At 43.8% G+C, this 19,262-nt stretch overlaps 1 protein-coding gene across 3 annotated transcripts in view; it reads left to right on the top strand.

The window, feature by feature from the left end:
- Nucleotides 1-19,262, top strand: part of LOC132235327 (bifunctional epoxide hydrolase 2-like) — a 66,073-nt gene that overhangs the window by 31,927 nt on the left and 14,884 nt on the right. For all 3 annotated transcript variants that reach the window (XM_059697529.1, XM_059697527.1, XM_059697528.1), the window contains 6 exons: nt 150-245; nt 1,000-1,078; nt 3,754-3,788; nt 5,266-5,292; nt 13,487-13,572; nt 15,122-15,233. In XM_059697529.1, coding sequence (XP_059553512.1) covers nt 150-245; nt 1,000-1,078; nt 3,754-3,788; nt 5,266-5,292; nt 13,487-13,572; nt 15,122-15,233 — 435 coding nt within the window. The remainder of the gene's footprint in view (nt 1-149; nt 246-999; nt 1,079-3,753; nt 3,789-5,265; nt 5,293-13,486; nt 13,573-15,121; nt 15,234-19,262) is intronic.

The raw sequence follows: 19,262 nt of genomic DNA, 5'->3' as shown, positions 1-19,262 counted from the left end.
CTTTCAGCATTGGGGTCTTAGGCTGAGAAATCTTGTCCAAACAAGATCTGGATATATGCTGAAGTGGCCTGGATGGTCTGCAGAAGAGGGGTCTGTTTCTGGCTGGCCTGGTGGTGTGGTGACTTCCTGTTCACCTCTCTCTTCCACAGCCCGGGGTGCATCTGCATTTCGTGGAGCTGGGCTCTGGTCCTGCTGTGTGCCTCTGCCATGGGTTTCCTGAGAGCTGGTTCTCTTGGAGGTACCAGGTAAGGAAAACTGGGTAAAGGTACCCCAGTCAGGCGAGGCCAGGAGAAAGCCTAATGGTGTGCCCCAGCCCGAATGTCATTAAGAAGCGAAACCTTACAGTGGAGCATTGTTGCCAAAGTATGGATGTGATACCGCAGAAATGTTGGGGCTGGAGATTGCTCCAGACCTCAGAGCTGTGTTAGTCCATATGCCACCTTTGCAGAGTAAAGAAGAAAAAGCAGACTTCTTCAAGACACTTTATGCCACCTCCCAGAAATTTTTGTAATGATTATAGAAATATACAAGGTCTTTGTTAGGAAAGGTGCTCCCTTAGATGTGGCATTAGATGCAGTGCACAAACCCTACCACCAGTGGTCCATGGCAGCCCTGTCCAGGTGGGCTCGTTCCAGCTCCATGAAATACCTGGTAATGTCAGGTGGCACTTTGGATTGAGCCATTTACAAGACCATGGGGATAGAGCAGCCACGGGCAAACTACCGCCCGTGGGCCGCATCCGGCCCGTTTGAAATGAATAAAACTAAAAAAAAAGAAAAAGACCGTACCCTTTTATGTAATGATGTTTACTTTGAATTTATATTAGTTCACACAAACACTCCATCCATGCTTTTGTTCCGGCCCTCCGGTCCAGTTTAGGAACCCATTGTGGCCCTCGAGTCAAAAAGTTTGGCCACCCCTGGGATAGAGGAAGCAAAGAGGGAGTGTCAGCCAAACACTATAAGACTACCCTGTATGTACCTGAGTTGTGTTTTCTAGATCCCAGCTCTGGTCCAGGCGGGTTTCCGGGTACTAGCATTGGACATGAAAGGTTATGGAGACTCATCTGCTCCTGCTGGTGGGTAAATGTTGGTCATGCCTTCTGACTGTTCAAGCTCTCCACTGCACTGTCTTCCTCTGGTCCCAGGTCAGAGCAGGAAGTCCTTTAAGGGTGCCTGACCTTGTGCCTCCCCCTCCTGCAGTGTCCTTGGTCTATGCGGTTCGGGTCCCAGATGTCCCTGCTCCTCCTATTCTGGATGAATATGAGAAGCCCAACAGCCTGTGTCCTGAGGGTGTCTCCTGCTGGTTGGTGGGGATGTAGAGTGTGCGATGGACCATCCAGCTCCAGAACATTTTCATCCTGCAGAACTGGGACTCTGTACCCATTAAATAATAACTCTTCATTCCTCCTTCCCCCAGTCCCTTGCAACGACTCTTTTGCTTTCTGTCTCTATGAAGTTGACTACACTAAGGACCTCATATAAGTGGACCAAACAGTATTTATCCTTTTGTGAATCGCTCATTTCACTTATGATAATGTCTTCAAGGTTCATTCATGTTGCACCACAATTTCCAATTTCCTTTTTAAGGCTGAATAATATTCCATTGAATGGATATACCACATTTGTTTGTCTGTTCATCCATCAATGGACACTTGGGTTGCCTCCACTTTTGACTATTGTGAATATGCTGCTTTGAACATGGGTGTGCAAATATCTGTTTGAGTCCCTTTTGTCAATTCTTTGGGTTATATATCCAGAAGTCAAATTGCTAAGTCATAGGTAATTAATAGGCCCCATTCTTAACCCAGCACTTATGGATCCCAGTGGAAGTCTATCCAAGGATAGGTATCAGGGAGCCTGTGAGCCCCTGAGACCTCATGTGGGTTTATGAGCATTTTTCATTGTTTTGATCAGCTTCAGAGGGGCCTTCAGCCCAAAACTGTTTAAGAACCCTAGGTATGGAGGCAGGAACCTGAAACAGCCAGGTTTGCAGCAAAACTCCTGGTCCATGTATCAGCTATGCTGTTAGCAGTGTTGGCTTGGTGAGCCAACCCAGCTGTTTAAAACCCTTTTTTTGAGCTGCTTCCCCCAATTTAAATTAAATTATTCCCCTGGATAAAATGTCTATTCATCTATACTGCAATCTTCCCTGAATCCCCTAGGCATAACTTAGTAATATAATTTATCATTCAATCTAGAACACTATTAAAAGTAAAAGAAATACACTATTAATAATAACACATATAAACTGAAACTGGGACTTATGTTCATACCTGAATTATAACTCATTTTTAAAAATAAACCCATGATTTACACATTAACTATTGTTGAATATTTTGTATAACATGAATTCTAAAACCAAGCATAATAATTTGGAATACAGGCACACCCAGTTCAAATGTTTTGTGTATAAATTTTATATAATTTGTTAATAGGTTTTAAGTAACAAATTATTTTCCCTAAAATTTTGACACCTTTGTCCCACTACTTTCTAGTTTCCCTGTTGCTACTGAGAAATCCCATGCCATTCTGACCAATAAGCCTTTCTGTGTGACCATTTATTTTTTCTTCCTTACTCTTGACACTTTAGGGTCTTTTCTTTATCTGTTTATTCTAAAATGGTCTGATATTGTGCTATGATATAGGTGTGTGTTTTTATATACTTTGCTGGATACATTTATCTTTCAGTTCTTGGAAATTTTTTTGAATCATTTCTTTGGTAATATTTCTTCCTTTTTCCTTTTCCTTTCTGGTATTGCTAATATTGTTAAAATACTCATACTACTCAAAACAATCTACAGATTCGATGCAATCTCTATCACAATCCCAATAGCATTTTTTACAGAAAAAGAAAACACAATTCTGTAATTCATGTGGCTCCACAAAAGACCAATAGTCAAATCAATCAGAGAGAACAAAACTGGAGGACTCACACATCCTGAGTTAAAAATATATTAAATCTACAGTAATCAAAACAGTATGGTACTGGCATAAAGACAAATTCACAGACCAATGGAACAGAATATAGAGCCCAGAAATAAAGCCACCCATATACGGTCAACTGCTCTTCAACAAGAGTGCCAAGAACATGCAATAGGGAAAGGATAGCCTCCTCAACAAATAGCGTTGGGAAAATGGAATTCACATGTAAAATAATGAAGTTGGACCCTTATCTTACACCTTACCTTACAAAAAAAATCAACTCGCCTGGCCAGCGTTGCTCAGTAGTTGAGCATCGACCTGTGAACCAGGAGGTTACAGTTCGATTTCAGTCGGGGCACATCCCAGTGTGGAGCATATAAGAGGCAGCTGATCAATGATCCTCTCTCATCATTGATATTTCTATCTCTCTCCTTCTCCCTTCCTCTCTGAAATCAATAAAAATATATATTTTAAAAAATCAACTCAAAATGGAATAAAATTTAAATGTAAGACTTGAAACTAAACCTCCTAGCAGAAAACATAGGGGAAAAGCTTCTCGGTAATGATTTCATGGATGTGACACCAAAAGCACAGGCAACAAAAACAAAAGTAAGCAAGTAGACTGCTTCAATCTAAGAATTTAATAAGATAGATTTATTAATTTATTTACTTATTTATTTTTGGCAAATAGGCCCTTTTAGTTTGTTGATAATTTTTAATCATGCAAAATATATATATGTGTGTGTGTGTGTGTGTGTGTGTGTATATATATATATATATATATATACACACACACACATATATATTTTTTATTTTTTTTTAATTGCAGAAATAGAAGAATATTCCTTGGAAATGTTATGCAAGGTAAGAAGAGTCTTTGGATAACATCTGTAATATCTTTTTCATCCTGGAATTTTTACTGTTATAAGACAGAAATGTGGGTACTCATTTAAATCCTAGGGAAACATCATTTCACAGAATTTAGGTGTAAATTTTTACTGAAAGTTGAGATAACATTTCAAACTGATAGCCAATGTTTGGTGTATGGAAGAGGAAACTGAGTCACAGCGAGGGAAAGTCATTTCCTGAGGTCAACAGCCAGTAGAGCCAGGTTTGAACCCTATACAATAGCTCCCCCATCCCTCCTCTTAGCCACTCCACCAGATTGTCATTCCATCCTGGGAATTTTAAAAATCACTATATTTTGGTAAAAGATATTGGTGGCCAGCCCTAAGGATTATTGTATGGATTGGTGACTGTAATGGCATTCATATTCTAAGGTGGCCAGAAGCACCATGGGGGAGGGGGCCCCTCACCTCCAAGCTTGCAGGAGGAGAAAGGGGCAGACCATCTTAGAACAAAAGCAAAGGCTGGAGGGGTCAAGGGGAAGAAACAGGAAACTGGCAATAGTGCTGATTACACTCAAATTATAAAAAGCCACCATCTCAGAGTCACCACTCCTGTGGAGCTCCCCCCATTCAGCCCCTCACGCAGCCTTTGCATCTCATAAGGGAGCATGGGTAAAAGCTTAATTTCCAGCTAGGGTTGTTTTTCCTTCCTCAATTTCTAAGTCTTTGCCTCCCCCATTCTGCCACTTCTGAGAGGATGCTGGAAAGGGAAGGGAGATAACTCAAAAGCCAGTGAAATGATTGAACAGTGTGTTAGTTTGTTCGGGCTGCCATAACAAAGTACTGCAGACTGAGTGGCTAAAGCAACAGCAATTTATTCTCTTGCCATTCCAGAGGCTAGAAGTCTGAGATCAAGGTGTCAGCATGGTTTATTTGAGGCTTCTAGATGAGGCTTGAAGATGGCCATCTTCTCTCTGTGTCTTTACATGGTTTTTCCTCTGTGTGTATCTATGTCCAAATCTCCTCTTCTTTTTTTAAAATGTGTTTTTTAATTGATTTTTTGAGAGAAAGGAAGGGAGGGAGAGAGAGAGAAACATCAATGAGCCATCTATTGGCTGCCTCCTACATACCCACTACTGGGGATCGAGCCTGCATCCCAGGCATGTGCCCTGATGGGGAATTGACCTGGTGACCTCTCAGTGAATGGGACGACCCTCCCACTGATGGAGCTAACTCTCCTCTTCTTATAAGGACACCAGTCATTGGATTAGGGCTCACCCTAATGACCTCATTTTAACTTTCATCACCTTTTTTAATGACCGCATCTTCAGATACAGTCGCATTCGGAGGTACCAAGGGTTAGGGCTTCAACCTATGAATTTTAGGGAGATAAAATTCAGTCTAAAACAAAGGCTGACACAGTAATTCTAATCTGGAAGTGGCTGAGGTGGGTGGATACAATTTCTGATTTTTTGGTGTGTTTTCTTTCTTAGGACATGGTAACCTTCCTAGATAAGTTGGTAAGTAATAATTTTGAACTGATCTCTTTGGAGAATTCTGTTTGGGTCTGGGCAATTAATACAAGATGTAAGCCTTTCAAGGTGTTAGCTTTTGGAGCCCTCGAGCAGGGTAGCAGGGCTAGGAAAGGCACACTTTGGGACAGTGGGAGGTGGGTGGTTGCCCAGAAGAAGTTACCAAGGCAGAGATGAGTTTATTCTGTTTTTTTGTTTGTTTGTTTCATGAAAAGCATCTACCAGGGAATAGGATACCTCTGTTTGCTTGAGTCAAGAAGTTTGGAAAATATCCTATAGGCCAGCGGTTCTCAACCTGTGGGTCGCGACCCCTTTGGAGGTCAAATGACCCTTTCACAGGGGTCGCCTAAGACCATCAGAAAACACACATATAATTACATATTGTGTTTGTGATTAATCACTATGCTTTAATCATGTACAATTTGTAACAATGAAAATACATCCTGCATATCAGATATTTACATTACGATTCATAACAGTAGCAACATTACAGTTATGAAGTAGCAACGAAAATAATTTTATGGTTGCGGGTCACCACAACATGAGGAACTGTATTAAAGGGTCACGGCATTAGGAAGATTGAGAACCACTGATGTACCTGTATCTGCTCTCTGACCAAGGTCCATAGTTTATTGAGGTTGACAGTGGACAGAAGTTTTCATTCCCCTTGAAGTGGTAATGCCTCATACTAACCTTGCCAAGTTACCTGGGTGGCATTTGTCTAAGTTGATCCCGTGGTGACGCCTGCCACCAGCATAACCCTGGTTTCCAGGTGCCTCTGGGGCTTGCTTATGTGGCCATCTCATCTGCACCACGTGGCCTTGCCATTTCTGGTCTCCCTCACCGTGATGGCATGTCAGGGACTGATATAAATGTGATATTGCTGGTTTTAAAGCTGCAGCATTGCCATGAGTGGGTGCTACAGCTAATAGAAACAAAGACAGCTGTGTCCACAGACATACAATTGGTGAACACTTGGTACGTGGTGCAGATTTGGAAGGTGGACTGTGAATTTTGGCAATGACATTCATATTTGGAAATACTGCTTGAGGTCAACACCAGTCAAACCATACCCCCGTCACCAGCTGAGCTGTGAACAGGCTTATCCATCTTCTGACATCTCGTCGATTACCACAGTTAACAGTGGAATTACCCATCACAATGCCACAATTAATGCTGCAACTACAATACTTTTTTTAAAAAATTGAGGGTTCACTATGCCCTGAATGTGTTCACTATTTTAAGAAACTTTTTATTATTTTCTGCCACTTCTACTACATTTATTCTATTCTTAAATAGAGGCCTGTTGCATGAAAAGATTTGTGCAATAGGCCTTCCCTTCCCCTGGCTGCCGGCACCGGTTTTCCTCCGGCACCCGGCACCCAGGCCTTCGCTCCGGCCAGAGCCGCCTTCAGCGCCTTCGCTGCTCTGGCCGGATCCGCCTTCAGCGCCTTCGCTGCTCTGCTTTGTGCCTACGTATGCAAATTAACCGCCATCTTTGTTGGTGGTTAATTTGCATATCTTGTTGATTAGTCAATGGGAGGCGTAGCGAAGGTACGGTCAATTACCCTGTTTGTCTATTATTAGATTAGATACTCACCACTTACATCTTGATTTACTCATGTAATGAGGGTAATATTTTGAAAATGTTAGAGATATTTTTTCTTCTTTTTGTGGAAAATCATATTCCTCTGCTCAATTCCTAGAGTATGAGGGAAGAAAGATGCCACCATGGGAAGGAGAAGGGTGCAGAGTAGGGAATGTCACTGTGAGAGAGGAAGAGGTCTCTGAGGGCCGGTCCTGGGAAGAACAAGTTAGCAGCTCAGTGACGAAGGTGGCAAAACCCATGTATCTGTATCAGCCTCTCTGGGGTAAAGTGCAGAAAGAGGAAAGCTTTTAGGTAGATTTAGGAGGAAAATGAAAACAGAAGAGGGTTTTTCTTTTCCTGCTTCCTATTTAGGATCCAAGAGGGGTGGCTACTTCTGAGCCAAGTCAGAGGCTTGCTGTGGTTAGGGGAAGAGCTAGCCTGAGATAACATCATAAATAAAAATAAAAATAAATGTAAATTGGCTTTTGTGGGGTCTGGAAAAAGCTAGATTTTTTTAAAAAAAAATTTAAATTTTGTTTTATTGCTTAAAGTATTACAAAGAGTATTACATGTGTCTCCTTTTTTTCCCCCCTTGACATTCCCCCGGCCTCCCCTACCCCCCAGTGTCTTGTGTCCATTGGTTATGCTTATATGCATGCATACAAGTCCTTCGGTTGACCTCTTACCTCCCCCTCATCCTCTTCTCTCTCTCTCTCCCTCCCTCCCTCTCTCCTCGCTCCCCTTGACTGGAATCGAACCTGGGATCCTTCAGCCCACAGGCCAACGCTCTATCCATGGAGCCAAACCAATCAGGGCTTTTCTCCTCTCTTCTTTTTCCCTGGAAGAAGGAAAGGAGAAAGACAGAAGGTTTTGAATCAGTACCAAAAGGAGGGAAAAAGAACTCTACTTGGACACAGAGCAGTCCAAGTAAGACCCCAGAGGCTTGAAATAGTGTACAAGTTGGGGAATTATGATGTGTTCCAACCATAAAGTGGAAGAAAGGATGGAAGGAGATGAGGTTGGGAAAAGGGGTTTCAGGCTGTCCTCACATGGAAGTCATTACAAAGCCCCTCTTTCCCACACTCCCTCCTCACTCTCTTTCTCCCTTTCACCAGGTTCATCTCTTTGCTTTAAAATAGCCCCTTAATTGAAAATTGAAAACAATTCAGGAAGGAAGACTTGCAACATCAATGGCATCTGTGAATGCTCTGGAAATTAATCCGTTTTATACATCATTCTTTTTGAGATTGTTTTATCTTCCTTCTAAAGAACTCAGAAACTCAATGGCAACTTGAAACAGAACCCAATTTAGTCCTGTCATTAAACCAAGAGGGTTTTATTCTCCCTGGTCCTCTGTCAGATTTTAAATGGATGTGGTTTTATTCCCCTTCTCATCTAATACTAGAACATATCCATCTACAGCAAGATCTCGCTTTTAAATGATGTTCTTGTATTTCAAGAGACCTTTTAAATGGGAAAAATAATAGCTCCACTCTAGACAAAGCTCATGGCGGGAAAGTGAGTCTATTTATCCAAAGATTCAACAAATTCTTAACTAAGTGTTGGGCCAAAATTCTTGGTGGTTAGAGGAGGAGGTGGGATTCAGAAGGGGGCATGACTTGCTCAGAGTCATATAGCTAAGTTAGTATGTCACCTGTGTACTTTCTTTTTTCTCATAGCTATTGGGTACTTTCCCTCGAAGTGAGACCCAGACTCTGGTTGAAACAAGAATTCCTGTCCTATGCTCCTCTGAGATATAGCACCCTAGAGAATTAAAATGTTCAGCTGTTGCCATTGTCTGGTGTAAATCTCTCTATATTCACCTGTTTCCTTTGGGAGAGAGTGACTCACTGGACCATGGCTGAAAACCCCACATAGTCCAAACCTTGGTGATCTGTTGGTTTATTCTCTCAATGGACCTCTTCTGTAGCCGCACACACCCTCTGTCCATTCCTTGTACTGTTTATAGTACCTCCCATCACAGGGTCTGTGCATTTATGTATTTCCCACATTCAATCGTCCTAGCCCACCCTACCAACCACTGTTCACCACCTAGTCCTCTCTCATTCTTTAGGTCTTATTTTAAATGTCTCCAAGGCAACCACCACCAACCACTGACTTCTCAGACTATCAGAAATATAGCTACCTGTACCATTTATTCATCACACTGATCACTTTTGTGATTATTTAATTGAGAGTCTCTCCCACTTCTCCATAAACTTCATGAAAATGGGAACGGAGCTAGTGATTCTCTTCATCGCCATAGAAGTAGTCATGTGTTGACGAACTAGTCAATGTGGCCTTCAGGCTCTGGGGTGGATTAGAAAAAGCAGGTGCTTTCATTATAAAGGACAATGGGACTGGCAGGAATTTGTCCACTCTCCTTTGTGATGGGCCTTTCAAAAGGCTTGTTTAATCCCACAGGGTCCCACAGGACCCCATTGAGCTCCTGGATTTTGTAGCTGGCATCAAAGAAAGCGGGTCTCTAATACCCTCACTTCCTTTACAAGCTAATCTTCAAATCTTCCTCCTTAGGCCTCCTTATGTTCCAGGACAGCTTCTCACCTCTGAGAGTCTCCTCTGATTTCATTTCTCCTGCATATAACGCGGCCTCCAAATCGTTTTTCCTTTCTCCATCTCCAAACCATGGTTGGAGCTCCATCCTTCTTAGCTGAAGATGTGCCTGTCCATGTTCTGGTTCCCCCCAAATGCAGCTCTATGGATACTCCAGCCTGCTCCATAGCCTTTCAGTTTCTCAAGTCCTTTGCTCCCTCAACCCCCAGAGTTCTGCCTGTCCTTTTCCACTGCCAGGAGTATTCTTCTTCCTACTCTGCTCATTTGGTTAACTCAGAGTCATACTTAAGACAACAATGCAAATAAGAACCCTTCCCTGACTCTTAGCTTCTGTTAACACCATAAACAGGGCATTTATAAAAAAATATTTGGAGCACTTTATAAGGTTGTATTTGTGAGATTATTAATATCTATCTTGGTGGTTAGAGGAGGTGTTCTAGGCTTTAAACTCCAAAAAGGCTGTCCTTTTGTTGTCATTTTTGTTCATTAGTACAACCTCCATGCCTGGCATGGAGTGTGTGCTTAAAATATTGGTTGAATGAATAAGGGTAGAAATTCCTCAAATTTGATACGTCCACCTTGAGCCTCTGCCCTTTTTCACTCTAAGAAAATGCGTTGAAGAGCATGGACAGTCTCTTATATAACCTTCTCTAAATGTATCCTACAGTAGGGAGGGCAGATACAAATGCCCTCAGTTACTAACAGTGAGAGATGAACAAGTACTCACTTGCTCTGCTCCTCGGTCTCTACCTTTCCAAATGATTCCTAGAATAACTGCCTCAAAGGGTATGTTTATTTATTCATCCAACCATCCATTTATTCACTTATTCAGTAAATGGCATTTCTCAAGGTGAGGTCCTAGGCCCAACTGCATGGAAACCACCTGGCTACTTATTAATGATGTAGCTTCCTAGCTCCTATGAGAAGATTATAAAACTAAAATCTCTTTACATGCAATTTTCATTTTAACAAGTATTATTAGTGATTCTTATGCACCTTTAAGTTGAGAGCCAATGGGTGTCGTGGGTTGTGATGATTGAACAAGATGCTCTATATAAAGCATTTGGGCTCCATTTTATAGCACAGAGCCTGGCACATGGTTGGTGCCACACACCAGTTCATCTTTCCATCTACTTAACCATCTGTCTCCCTAACCATCTATCTTTCTCCATCTTTTCTAATATACTTTCATTTCTCCGTCTGATTCCATCCTATTCTTCTATTTGCTTTTCCCATCTTATCTTAAACTAGAGGCTCGATGCACTAAATTCGTGGAAGGGGCTCGGCCCTTGCAGCCCCGGCTTCATCTGGAAGGTCATCTGGAAGGGCATCTAGAAGGTCGTTCAGCTGTCTGGTCTAATTAGCATATTACCCTTTTATTATTATAGATATCTTACTCTGCCCAAAACTAACAGTAGGTCCTTCACTGATGTAAGTGATGAGAAAATATAGAAGACAAAGACCTGGTTCTCAGGGAGCTCCTAGCAAAGAGAGGAGATAGGGAACTCCACAGCTGTATACAGATGTGTGGGCACGTCCTGGCCCATGAGCCTTGACTTGTGCGAAGTGCCCCTCCTCTGCTCTTCCCTCCTATCTCAGTAAGCCTAGTTCCAAGCTCTGGTTCTCAAACTTCTCCATCCTGTGCTTCTTTGTCACTTGGAGATAGACACAGTCACTCATTCACCACATCCCACCTGGGCATTCAGAACTTTCTCCTCAGGGTAATCACAAGATAAGATTAATTATGCTAATCAGCCTCTGCAGGCGGACACAATTAACCAGAGCATGAGATAGCTCCAGAAATCTGTATAGGAGCTGCCTACCTGCTGGGTTTAATTTCACCATCCAGCACAGTAATTAGAGGGGAGAGGTGGGTGGTGTGGTGAGAGGAGTTTGCTCTTTTCAACTAAGTAGCACATTGTTCCATCCTCCAATGGAAGTTGCAGGAAGTTTTCCATGGACTGTCTAGCCATTTAATTTCCCCTCTTCAGACCTGCCACTGGACATCTTCTTGGGGTTAAGTACCAGCACTGTAGCCATTTTTTTCTTGATGGTGGTACAAAATGAGGTACTTGTATTTTGATACATTTTAAAATGCTTTTCACTCCCCTATCTACTCTTAAGCACTTTTAATATTTTAAATATATATTTTTCTTATTCAAATATAAGAGAAGTTGGCCCTGGCTGGTGTGGCTCAGTTGGTTGGGAATCATCCCATGCACCTAAAGGTTGATGGTTTAATTCCCTGTCAGGGCACATGCCCCTGTTGCAGGTTCAATCCCTGGGGGTGTGCAGGAGGCAGTTGATTGATGTTTCACTCCCACATCAATGTCTCTTTCTCTCTCTCTCTCTATCTCTCTTTCTCCCTTTCATGCTAAAAATCAATAAAATATCGTGGGTTTTTTTTTTTTAAATAAGAGAAGTTGCAAAAACTTTAGATCAAGTATCTCTAACATGAGAGCATCCCTAACATGAGTTTCAGGAAGTGCTAGTTCTGTAAGTTGCCTTGGGATAAAAGTTTACAGTTCAAGTTTGGGAAGCCTGAATTTCTTATCCCCTCTTGAAGAGCCATGATCAACATTAGATTATTAAAACTCTTAAATTCCTGTAACAAAGAAACATGTTTAACTACAGTTGAATGAAGATTTTCCAAATTTATTTTATCATATATTTTAGTTTTTCTCTCAAAGGTGACCTAAGATAAGGACTTGAGTACAGTTAGTTTGTTGAGAGACAATTTCAGAAAACAAAAGTGAGGGGATGGGAACAGTGAGGCAAGTTAGGAAAGAAAGACAATCCAGAGGTATTAATGGACTCATTACTGCTATGAACAATCGGGATTTAGTTTTGCTAAGAACTCTCTAAAGATTCATGTAGAATGCACCACAGAGCTGTCGCGCTTGAGAATAGAAAAGATTCGGCATTCATCCACTGACTCAATCCCTTATTGTTTGGGAGTTGCTCTAAGGGACTTTAACCTTTGTGTAATACTGAGTTCATCAGTTGATAAGGCTTCTCCAGCTTTGGAAAAGCAGACTGGAGAGATTCCGTGACTCAATATGGCAGCGGTTCTCAACCTGTGGGTCGAGACCCCTTTGGGGGTTGAATGACTCTTTCACAGGAGTTGCCTATGACCATCGGAAAACACACATATAATTACATATTGTTCTTGTGGATTAATCACTATGCTTTAATTATGTTCAATTTGTAACAATGAACATACATCCTGCATATCAGATATTTACATTACGATTCATAACAGTAGCAAAATTACAGTTATGAAGTAGCAACGAAAATAATTTTATGGTTGGGGTCACCACAACATGAGGAACTGTATTAAAGGGTCGCGGCATTAGGATGGTTGAGAACCACTGCTATAGGCTAATGTTTCACAACTTTTTAAAACTTACATTTCTTTTGAAATGGCTAAAATCAAATGCCTTCAGTTAACATTATTTGGAATGTCAAACTCAAAACAAATCAGCAAGGGTGACCTGCGAATATGCTTTTGCAGAGCACATGTACTATTCCTGAGATAATAACTCAGTGACAGCCTCCTGCCATCCTCAGTTAGGCCATGGTGAGAAATGAAAGGGGAGGGGCGGCTAAGAGAGCCTCAACGCAGTGGGATTTATCACTTGTTAAGCGGTGTGAGAATCAAGGGAAGAATCTGATATGACTAATGCGTTCCAGTACCACACCCAGGCAGGGTTCCAGGCAGTAGTAAATGAGGCCAAAATGTCATGGTCCCTGACCTCTGCAGATTCTCAGTCCTACGGAATTGGCACTGGAACTTCTGAGTGCGCTGGGGACATCTAAGTGGACACGGCCCAGTGTGGCCGCCCCAGGCCTGATGCTATAATGACCTTACATGGCGTGATCAGTGGAGGGGTCCCTAGAAAGTGAATGAAAGAATTGCATTTGAGGGTTGGGCTCAGGGGAGAGCACAAGGCCTTGGGCTCTCAGCACCTCACCCCGGAAACCTGCCCACATTCACCTCCCTTCTTTATCCTTTGCTAGGGCATCCTCCAAGCGGTGTTCATTGGCCACGACTGGGGTGGCATGGTGGTGTGGAGCATGGCTCTCTTCTACCCTGAGAGAGTAAGGTAATTAGGCCATGAGCAATGAGAATTTGGGTAAGACTGGGGCTGAATTCCCATTAGAATCCTTCCTTGAGTCTCAAACCACAGAAAATGTCTGGAAAACAAATAGGTTATCTGGGAAGGTAGTACCTTAGCTCCTTCGTGCCCACTGACACATTAACAAGGAGGGCTTAATGAGCTAATGTCTTAGAAAGTGAGGCCTGTCTCAGTTGCTGGTGGTGGGACAGATAATTCAGGGACAGTACTCAGTGGGCACGCGGGAGAAGGATGGTAGACCCTGAGGGGAGTGGGAAGGCGGCAGGGGTGTTGGGCTTATAGAATTAGGCATCAGGAGAGACGTCAGTCCTGGACAGGGAGTCAGAAAATGTGGCTTCCAGTTTCGCCCTGAATTGGCTGTGTGACAGATCACTTCGTTAGGCCTTGTGTCCTCGACCACAAAGCGGCAACCTGACTACCCAACCTGCAACGTGCTGCACAGATGTCAGGTTAGAAAGGCATTTCAGAGCTGCAGCAGGAGCTTTCAGATGGGTTTCCAACCCAGAGAGGCGGGTGGTTTTTTGCAGCCACACTCCTTTTGAGCTGGCAACCAAAATGAAAACTTGTCTGACCTCCCATTTCAGTCTGGGATCTTAGCAGGTTCAATAAGCATTATCCTTACCTGCCATCTGGTTTCCCTAACGAATCTAGTTCCTTTTTATTTGGCTAAGTTTATAAGAACGGAAACACAGGAGAACTAGGTTCAGCTCAACACCAGCTCAAATGGTAGAGTGGGATCAAAGACTAAGAAAAAGCAAACATTTTCTAAAATATTTATAATTTGTTCACACTCTTGCTTTTCTGATCTCTTTAGCTTCTCTCTCTGTCCTCTTCCTCATTCAAAGGCAAAATAAGAGCTCAGTTCTTAACAATTGGATTCACCAAAAAGTTTCTCTACCTACTGGGTTAGATGCCAAGTTCACATTCGCACCAGGTCTTCCATGACACCCAGATCCAGAAATGTTTTATCCTCCTGAGCACCCACGGCATTCTGTGCTGTTCTCACGCTTATCTCACAGTCTATTGCATAATAAAGCCATGGGTGTATTTGTCTAGTTTTCCTTATTAAGTTATAATAAGCTCCTTGAATACTGATTTTATATTTTTTTCTCCCCTAGTATATAGCATGGAATTACACTCAACACAGGAGAGACACAGTGAGTGAAGGAAAGAAGGAAAAAAATGCTAAAAATTAGGGAGAAATTATAGTGTTCACATATTCTGGTCAAGGTTGATACACTAGATGTAGTTGTGTGTGTGTTCTGTCTGTCTTCATCTAAGGCAAGTGAGAAATACTGCAGTTTAACGGGGATGAGGTGGGGTGGCGGGGGGGTGGGGAAGGGAACCCCTGGGCTGGGATTCAAGAAATCTGAGTGCAGAGCCCATTCTCCCACACACTGACGGTGTGAGAGCTTGTGCACATCACTTTCCCACTTTGAGCTTTGGCTTGATGTGCAAGGTCCTTATAGACTATCGTCTGACAGGGTCTAAGTCTTGGTGCCTCTTCTTTCCATAGGGCAGTGGCAAGTTTGAATACTCCCTTCATGCCAGCAAACCCCAATGTGTCGCTGATGGAGATACTCAAAGCCAATCCTGTTTTTAATTACCAGCTCTATTTCCAAGAACCGGTAAGTTTGGGGCCCTGAGATCAATGACCCTAGCAAGGTATTGTTCTTCTTTCCCCTTTCTCTCCCCTCCCCATTGGCTTGATGTATCTCTGTCCCCTTTAATTTTCTGTGGCTTTATTCAGAAATTATTGTACAAATGGGCTCAGATGAAACTGACTCCAGAGCTCAGCTGGTCCTTTCCAGGTGATGGCACGTATGTGTGTGTGTGTGTGTGTGTGTGTGTGTGTGTGTGTGTGTGTGTGTGTTTGGGTTGGTGAGGGGGACAGTGGTGGGGCTGACAGCACGCCAGGTTCTCCTGCTTCTTCAAAACTGTGGAGTGGGAGCTGAGCACTAGTTTGGAGCTGTTCCTAGGTAGAGTAGAACCCACCTCATGTTGGTGACAGCTCCTGCCCTTGGCTTCTTGAGGAGGAAGGTTTGTGATCACAGGGAGCAGCAGAGCCTAAAAGCCCTACACTGGCCCTTTGTGTGCTTTGGGAGATGTGGAGGGGTTGCTAGGTGTCACCCCATGTGCCACAACACCCAGGATGCCCCTTGGAGCTTGGGTGATATGTGTGATGGGGTGTCACTGCCACATTTCATGGGGATTCACTGAGAGCAGCAATGTGAGCCAGCATCATCTGCCTCCCTAACCCCACAGCTCACCTCAGCAGTGGGGGCACCTGCTAGTCATTCATTTGCGGATTCTGGACCCCAATGTCCAGCTACATCCAGGTAATACCAGAAAGGATAAAAGAATTTTCTTTAACACTGTAAAGAGAGAAGAGTGGATCAAATTCATTAATCAAGAGCACAGAGCGTTTCCCCACATCTCTCACCCATTTCTTGACCTTCCAATACTTGAAGGTCATACTATTTATAACAAAGGTCACAACCAACCCAGTTTTATTGTGTGTGTTTTTATAATATACTAGGGGCCCAGTGCACGGATTTGTGCTTGGGGGTGGGGGTATGGGGGCCCCAGCCTGGCCTGTGCCCTCTCGCAATCTGGAACCCCTCAGGGGATGTAGCAGTGTGCCAAGCAGCAGGTGGCCAAGGAGGAGCCTGAGCCAGGGCCAGGTCCTGTGCTCATCCAGGCTCACTGTGCCTGGTGCCACCACTTGGTAGCGCTGCTGCCAAGCCAGGAGAGGCTCTCGCCGCCTCTGCTGCTCTCACCAGCCTTGAGCCCAGCTTTCTGGCTGAGTGGTGCTCCCGCTGTGGGAGCACACTGACCATCAGGGGGCAGCTCCTGCGTTGAGCGTCTGCCCCATGGTGGTCAGTGCGTGTCATAGAGACTAGTCAACGGATCGTTCAGTCATAATGTTCACTTATGCATATATATATATATATATTTCTGAGAAGACAGGAGAGATAGCGAGATAGAAATGTCAATGATGAGAGCGAATCATTGATTGACTGCCTCCTGCACACCCCACTCTGGGGATCGAGCCTGCAACCTGGGCATGTGGCCTGATCCAGAATCAAACTGTGACCTCCTGGTTCATAGGTTGATGCTCAACCACTGAACCATATGGCCAGGCAATAACCATCCCAGTTTTGATTCAGTGAGTAAATTTTCTCTAAGAGATGGTGCCTCGAAAGAAGAAGTTTTTATTCGAGCACTAACCCGACCCATTCAGCAAGATGCCAGATGCATCCAGCAATATCATGAAAAGACGCTCGAGTATCACATCCTCCACTGAAGCCAGGGCCCTCCCGAGCCACAGCCCAGGGTGTGGGAAGAGCCAGCTTCCTTACGTTTGAATGGAGTCAAAATGACCTTAATTAGTTTGAAGTCGTCTTGCTCTTGAAGGATGGGTATGATTAGATGGCATACTAGTCAGTTAGGGCTGCCATAGCAACGTACTGTGGACTGGGTGGCTTAGACAACAGAATTTATTATCACTCAGTTCTGGAGGCCAGAAGTCCAAGATCATGGTGTCTACAGGGTTGGTTTCTTCTGAAGCCCCCTCCTTGGTTGATGGCCCCCTTCTCCATGTGTCCTCACATGGTATATCCTCTGTGCGGGTGTCTCTGTGTCCACATTTCCTCTTCTTATAAGGGCACCTGTCTCAGACCCCCATCTCCCAATACCATTCCATTCTGAGTTACTAGGGGTCAGGACTTCATAGGAACTTCGGGAAGACACAGTTCAGCCCATAACAGGTGGGTAAAGGGAAGAAGAGACAGTGTCCCTTGTGAAAGAAATAGGAGGATAACAACAGGAGGGGGACAGTGTGGGGGAAGGGTGGGGACTGTGAGAAACAGGCATATTTGGAATGTGATCTATGAGTGGGACTGGAAGGAGGTAGATACATTGTGCAAAGCCTGGAAAGGGGCCCCAGGTTGTAGTCGATGTGAGCGGTAGTGGAGGTTCATCACCCCATCACAGGTGGCCCGTGAAAATCCTTTCAGCTGGACTAGAAATCGGAGGCCAGTCTAAGGTGTGATGTTCTGCTTGTCGCCCTTTCCCGGGTGTTCGCTTCCCCTGGTACAGCTCACACCGGGGAAGCATCTGGTGAGGGGGAGGGAAGCAAACGGTGGATCTTGGTTCTTGAGTGGCAGCTCCTTAGCCTCTGGGAATTGAGGAGGGGACAGAGTCCCACACTAAATTAGGAAGCTGGGTTTGGGTCCCTCTCACCTCTTATTTGACCCATTTCTAATCTCTGGCTCTGCTTGGCTCCCACCGCAAGAGTCCAACCCTCTCCCCCTGCCCTCTGTGTGCCCAGAGCTCCCCTCCCAGAGCACCCCGCCCCACAGGTCTCTTCACCGCCTCGAATGCCCCATGCACCTTTGTCACTTCTCACCCTTGCACCTTCTCCCCTAGCCCGGCCCCAGGGCCTGTGTATAGGTTACAACAGGCCCTCAACACTCTGGCCCCACCAGTGGGGTTCCCCATGTGGAGAATCCAGAGGGAGGGAGAGGGTGTGGGGTTTCATGTCCACTTTTTTCTCTTCTACCTCTTTTTTTCTCTCTCTCTTTTCATCCTTTGGACTGAATATTTGTAAGGAGACTCCTAGCTGCTGTGAAACAAAGGTGCCCTGTAATGTGTGTGAGGGATTGAGCATTACAAATATGTTCAAAGGTCAGAAATGCCTTAACTGGTATTACTTGTGAAGAATTAATATTCATTATTTCATCTAGCGAATATTTATGTATCTTCTATGTGCCCTCAAAGGGCTTCAGGGTTCCCCAAGGTTTCTTCTGACTACACTTTGAGAAATACTGCTTTATACTGGTAAAAAAGCTGTATTTGTGTAATTATAGGAGATAGAAAACAGGAAGTAGTAGTTTCACTGTGTATTGTGTGTTTTGTTTTGTTTTTGTGTATTGTGTTTTGATCAAACTTCATTTAGAGTATTGATCAGTGGGATTTAGCTCATTAAAGTTATCTTTATTATTTTTAAGTTGTAAAATACACATAACATCAAATTTACCATTTTAACCATTTTAAGTATACAGTTCAGTGGCATTAAGCGCATTCACATTGTTATGCAACCATCACCTCCATCCTTTCCAGAACTCTCTTCATCTTGCAGAACTGAAACTCTGACCCCGTTAAACATTAACTCCCCACTCACTCTTCCCCCCAGACCTTGGCAGCCCCATTCTGCTTCCTGCCTCTGTGAATTTTACTCCTCTAAGTGGACTCATACAATGTTTGTCCTTTTGTGTCTGGCTTATTTCACTTAGCATTATGTCCTCAGGGTTCATTCACACTGTAGCACAAGTCAGAATTTCCTTTCTCCTTAAGACAATGATAGCCTACTGTATGTGACATTTGTTTCTTCATCCATCATGGACAATGGGGTTGCAGCTACAGCTTTTTTGAGTGCCGGATGCAGTTAGTTGTGTTCACAGCAACCCTGTGGCATCTCTCCCGGCCTTTCAGCTGAGCAAGCAGAGACTCTGACGGGCTTACTAACTGGCTGATACTAAGTACATGACTGGGTCAGGATGTTGACCTGGTCTTGCTTGACTTCAGAGCCCACGTGCCTCCCCTTATGCCACGCTGGGAGGGAGCTTGGACTGAGTGTGTCTGTGTGTCCCAGA

Source organism: Myotis daubentonii, chromosome 5, assembly GCF_963259705.1.
Source record: "Myotis daubentonii chromosome 5, mMyoDau2.1, whole genome shotgun sequence".
Classification (NCBI taxonomy): Eukaryota; Metazoa; Chordata; class Mammalia; order Chiroptera; family Vespertilionidae; genus Myotis; species Myotis daubentonii.
This window is presented reverse-complemented; position numbering and strand designations above follow the sequence as displayed.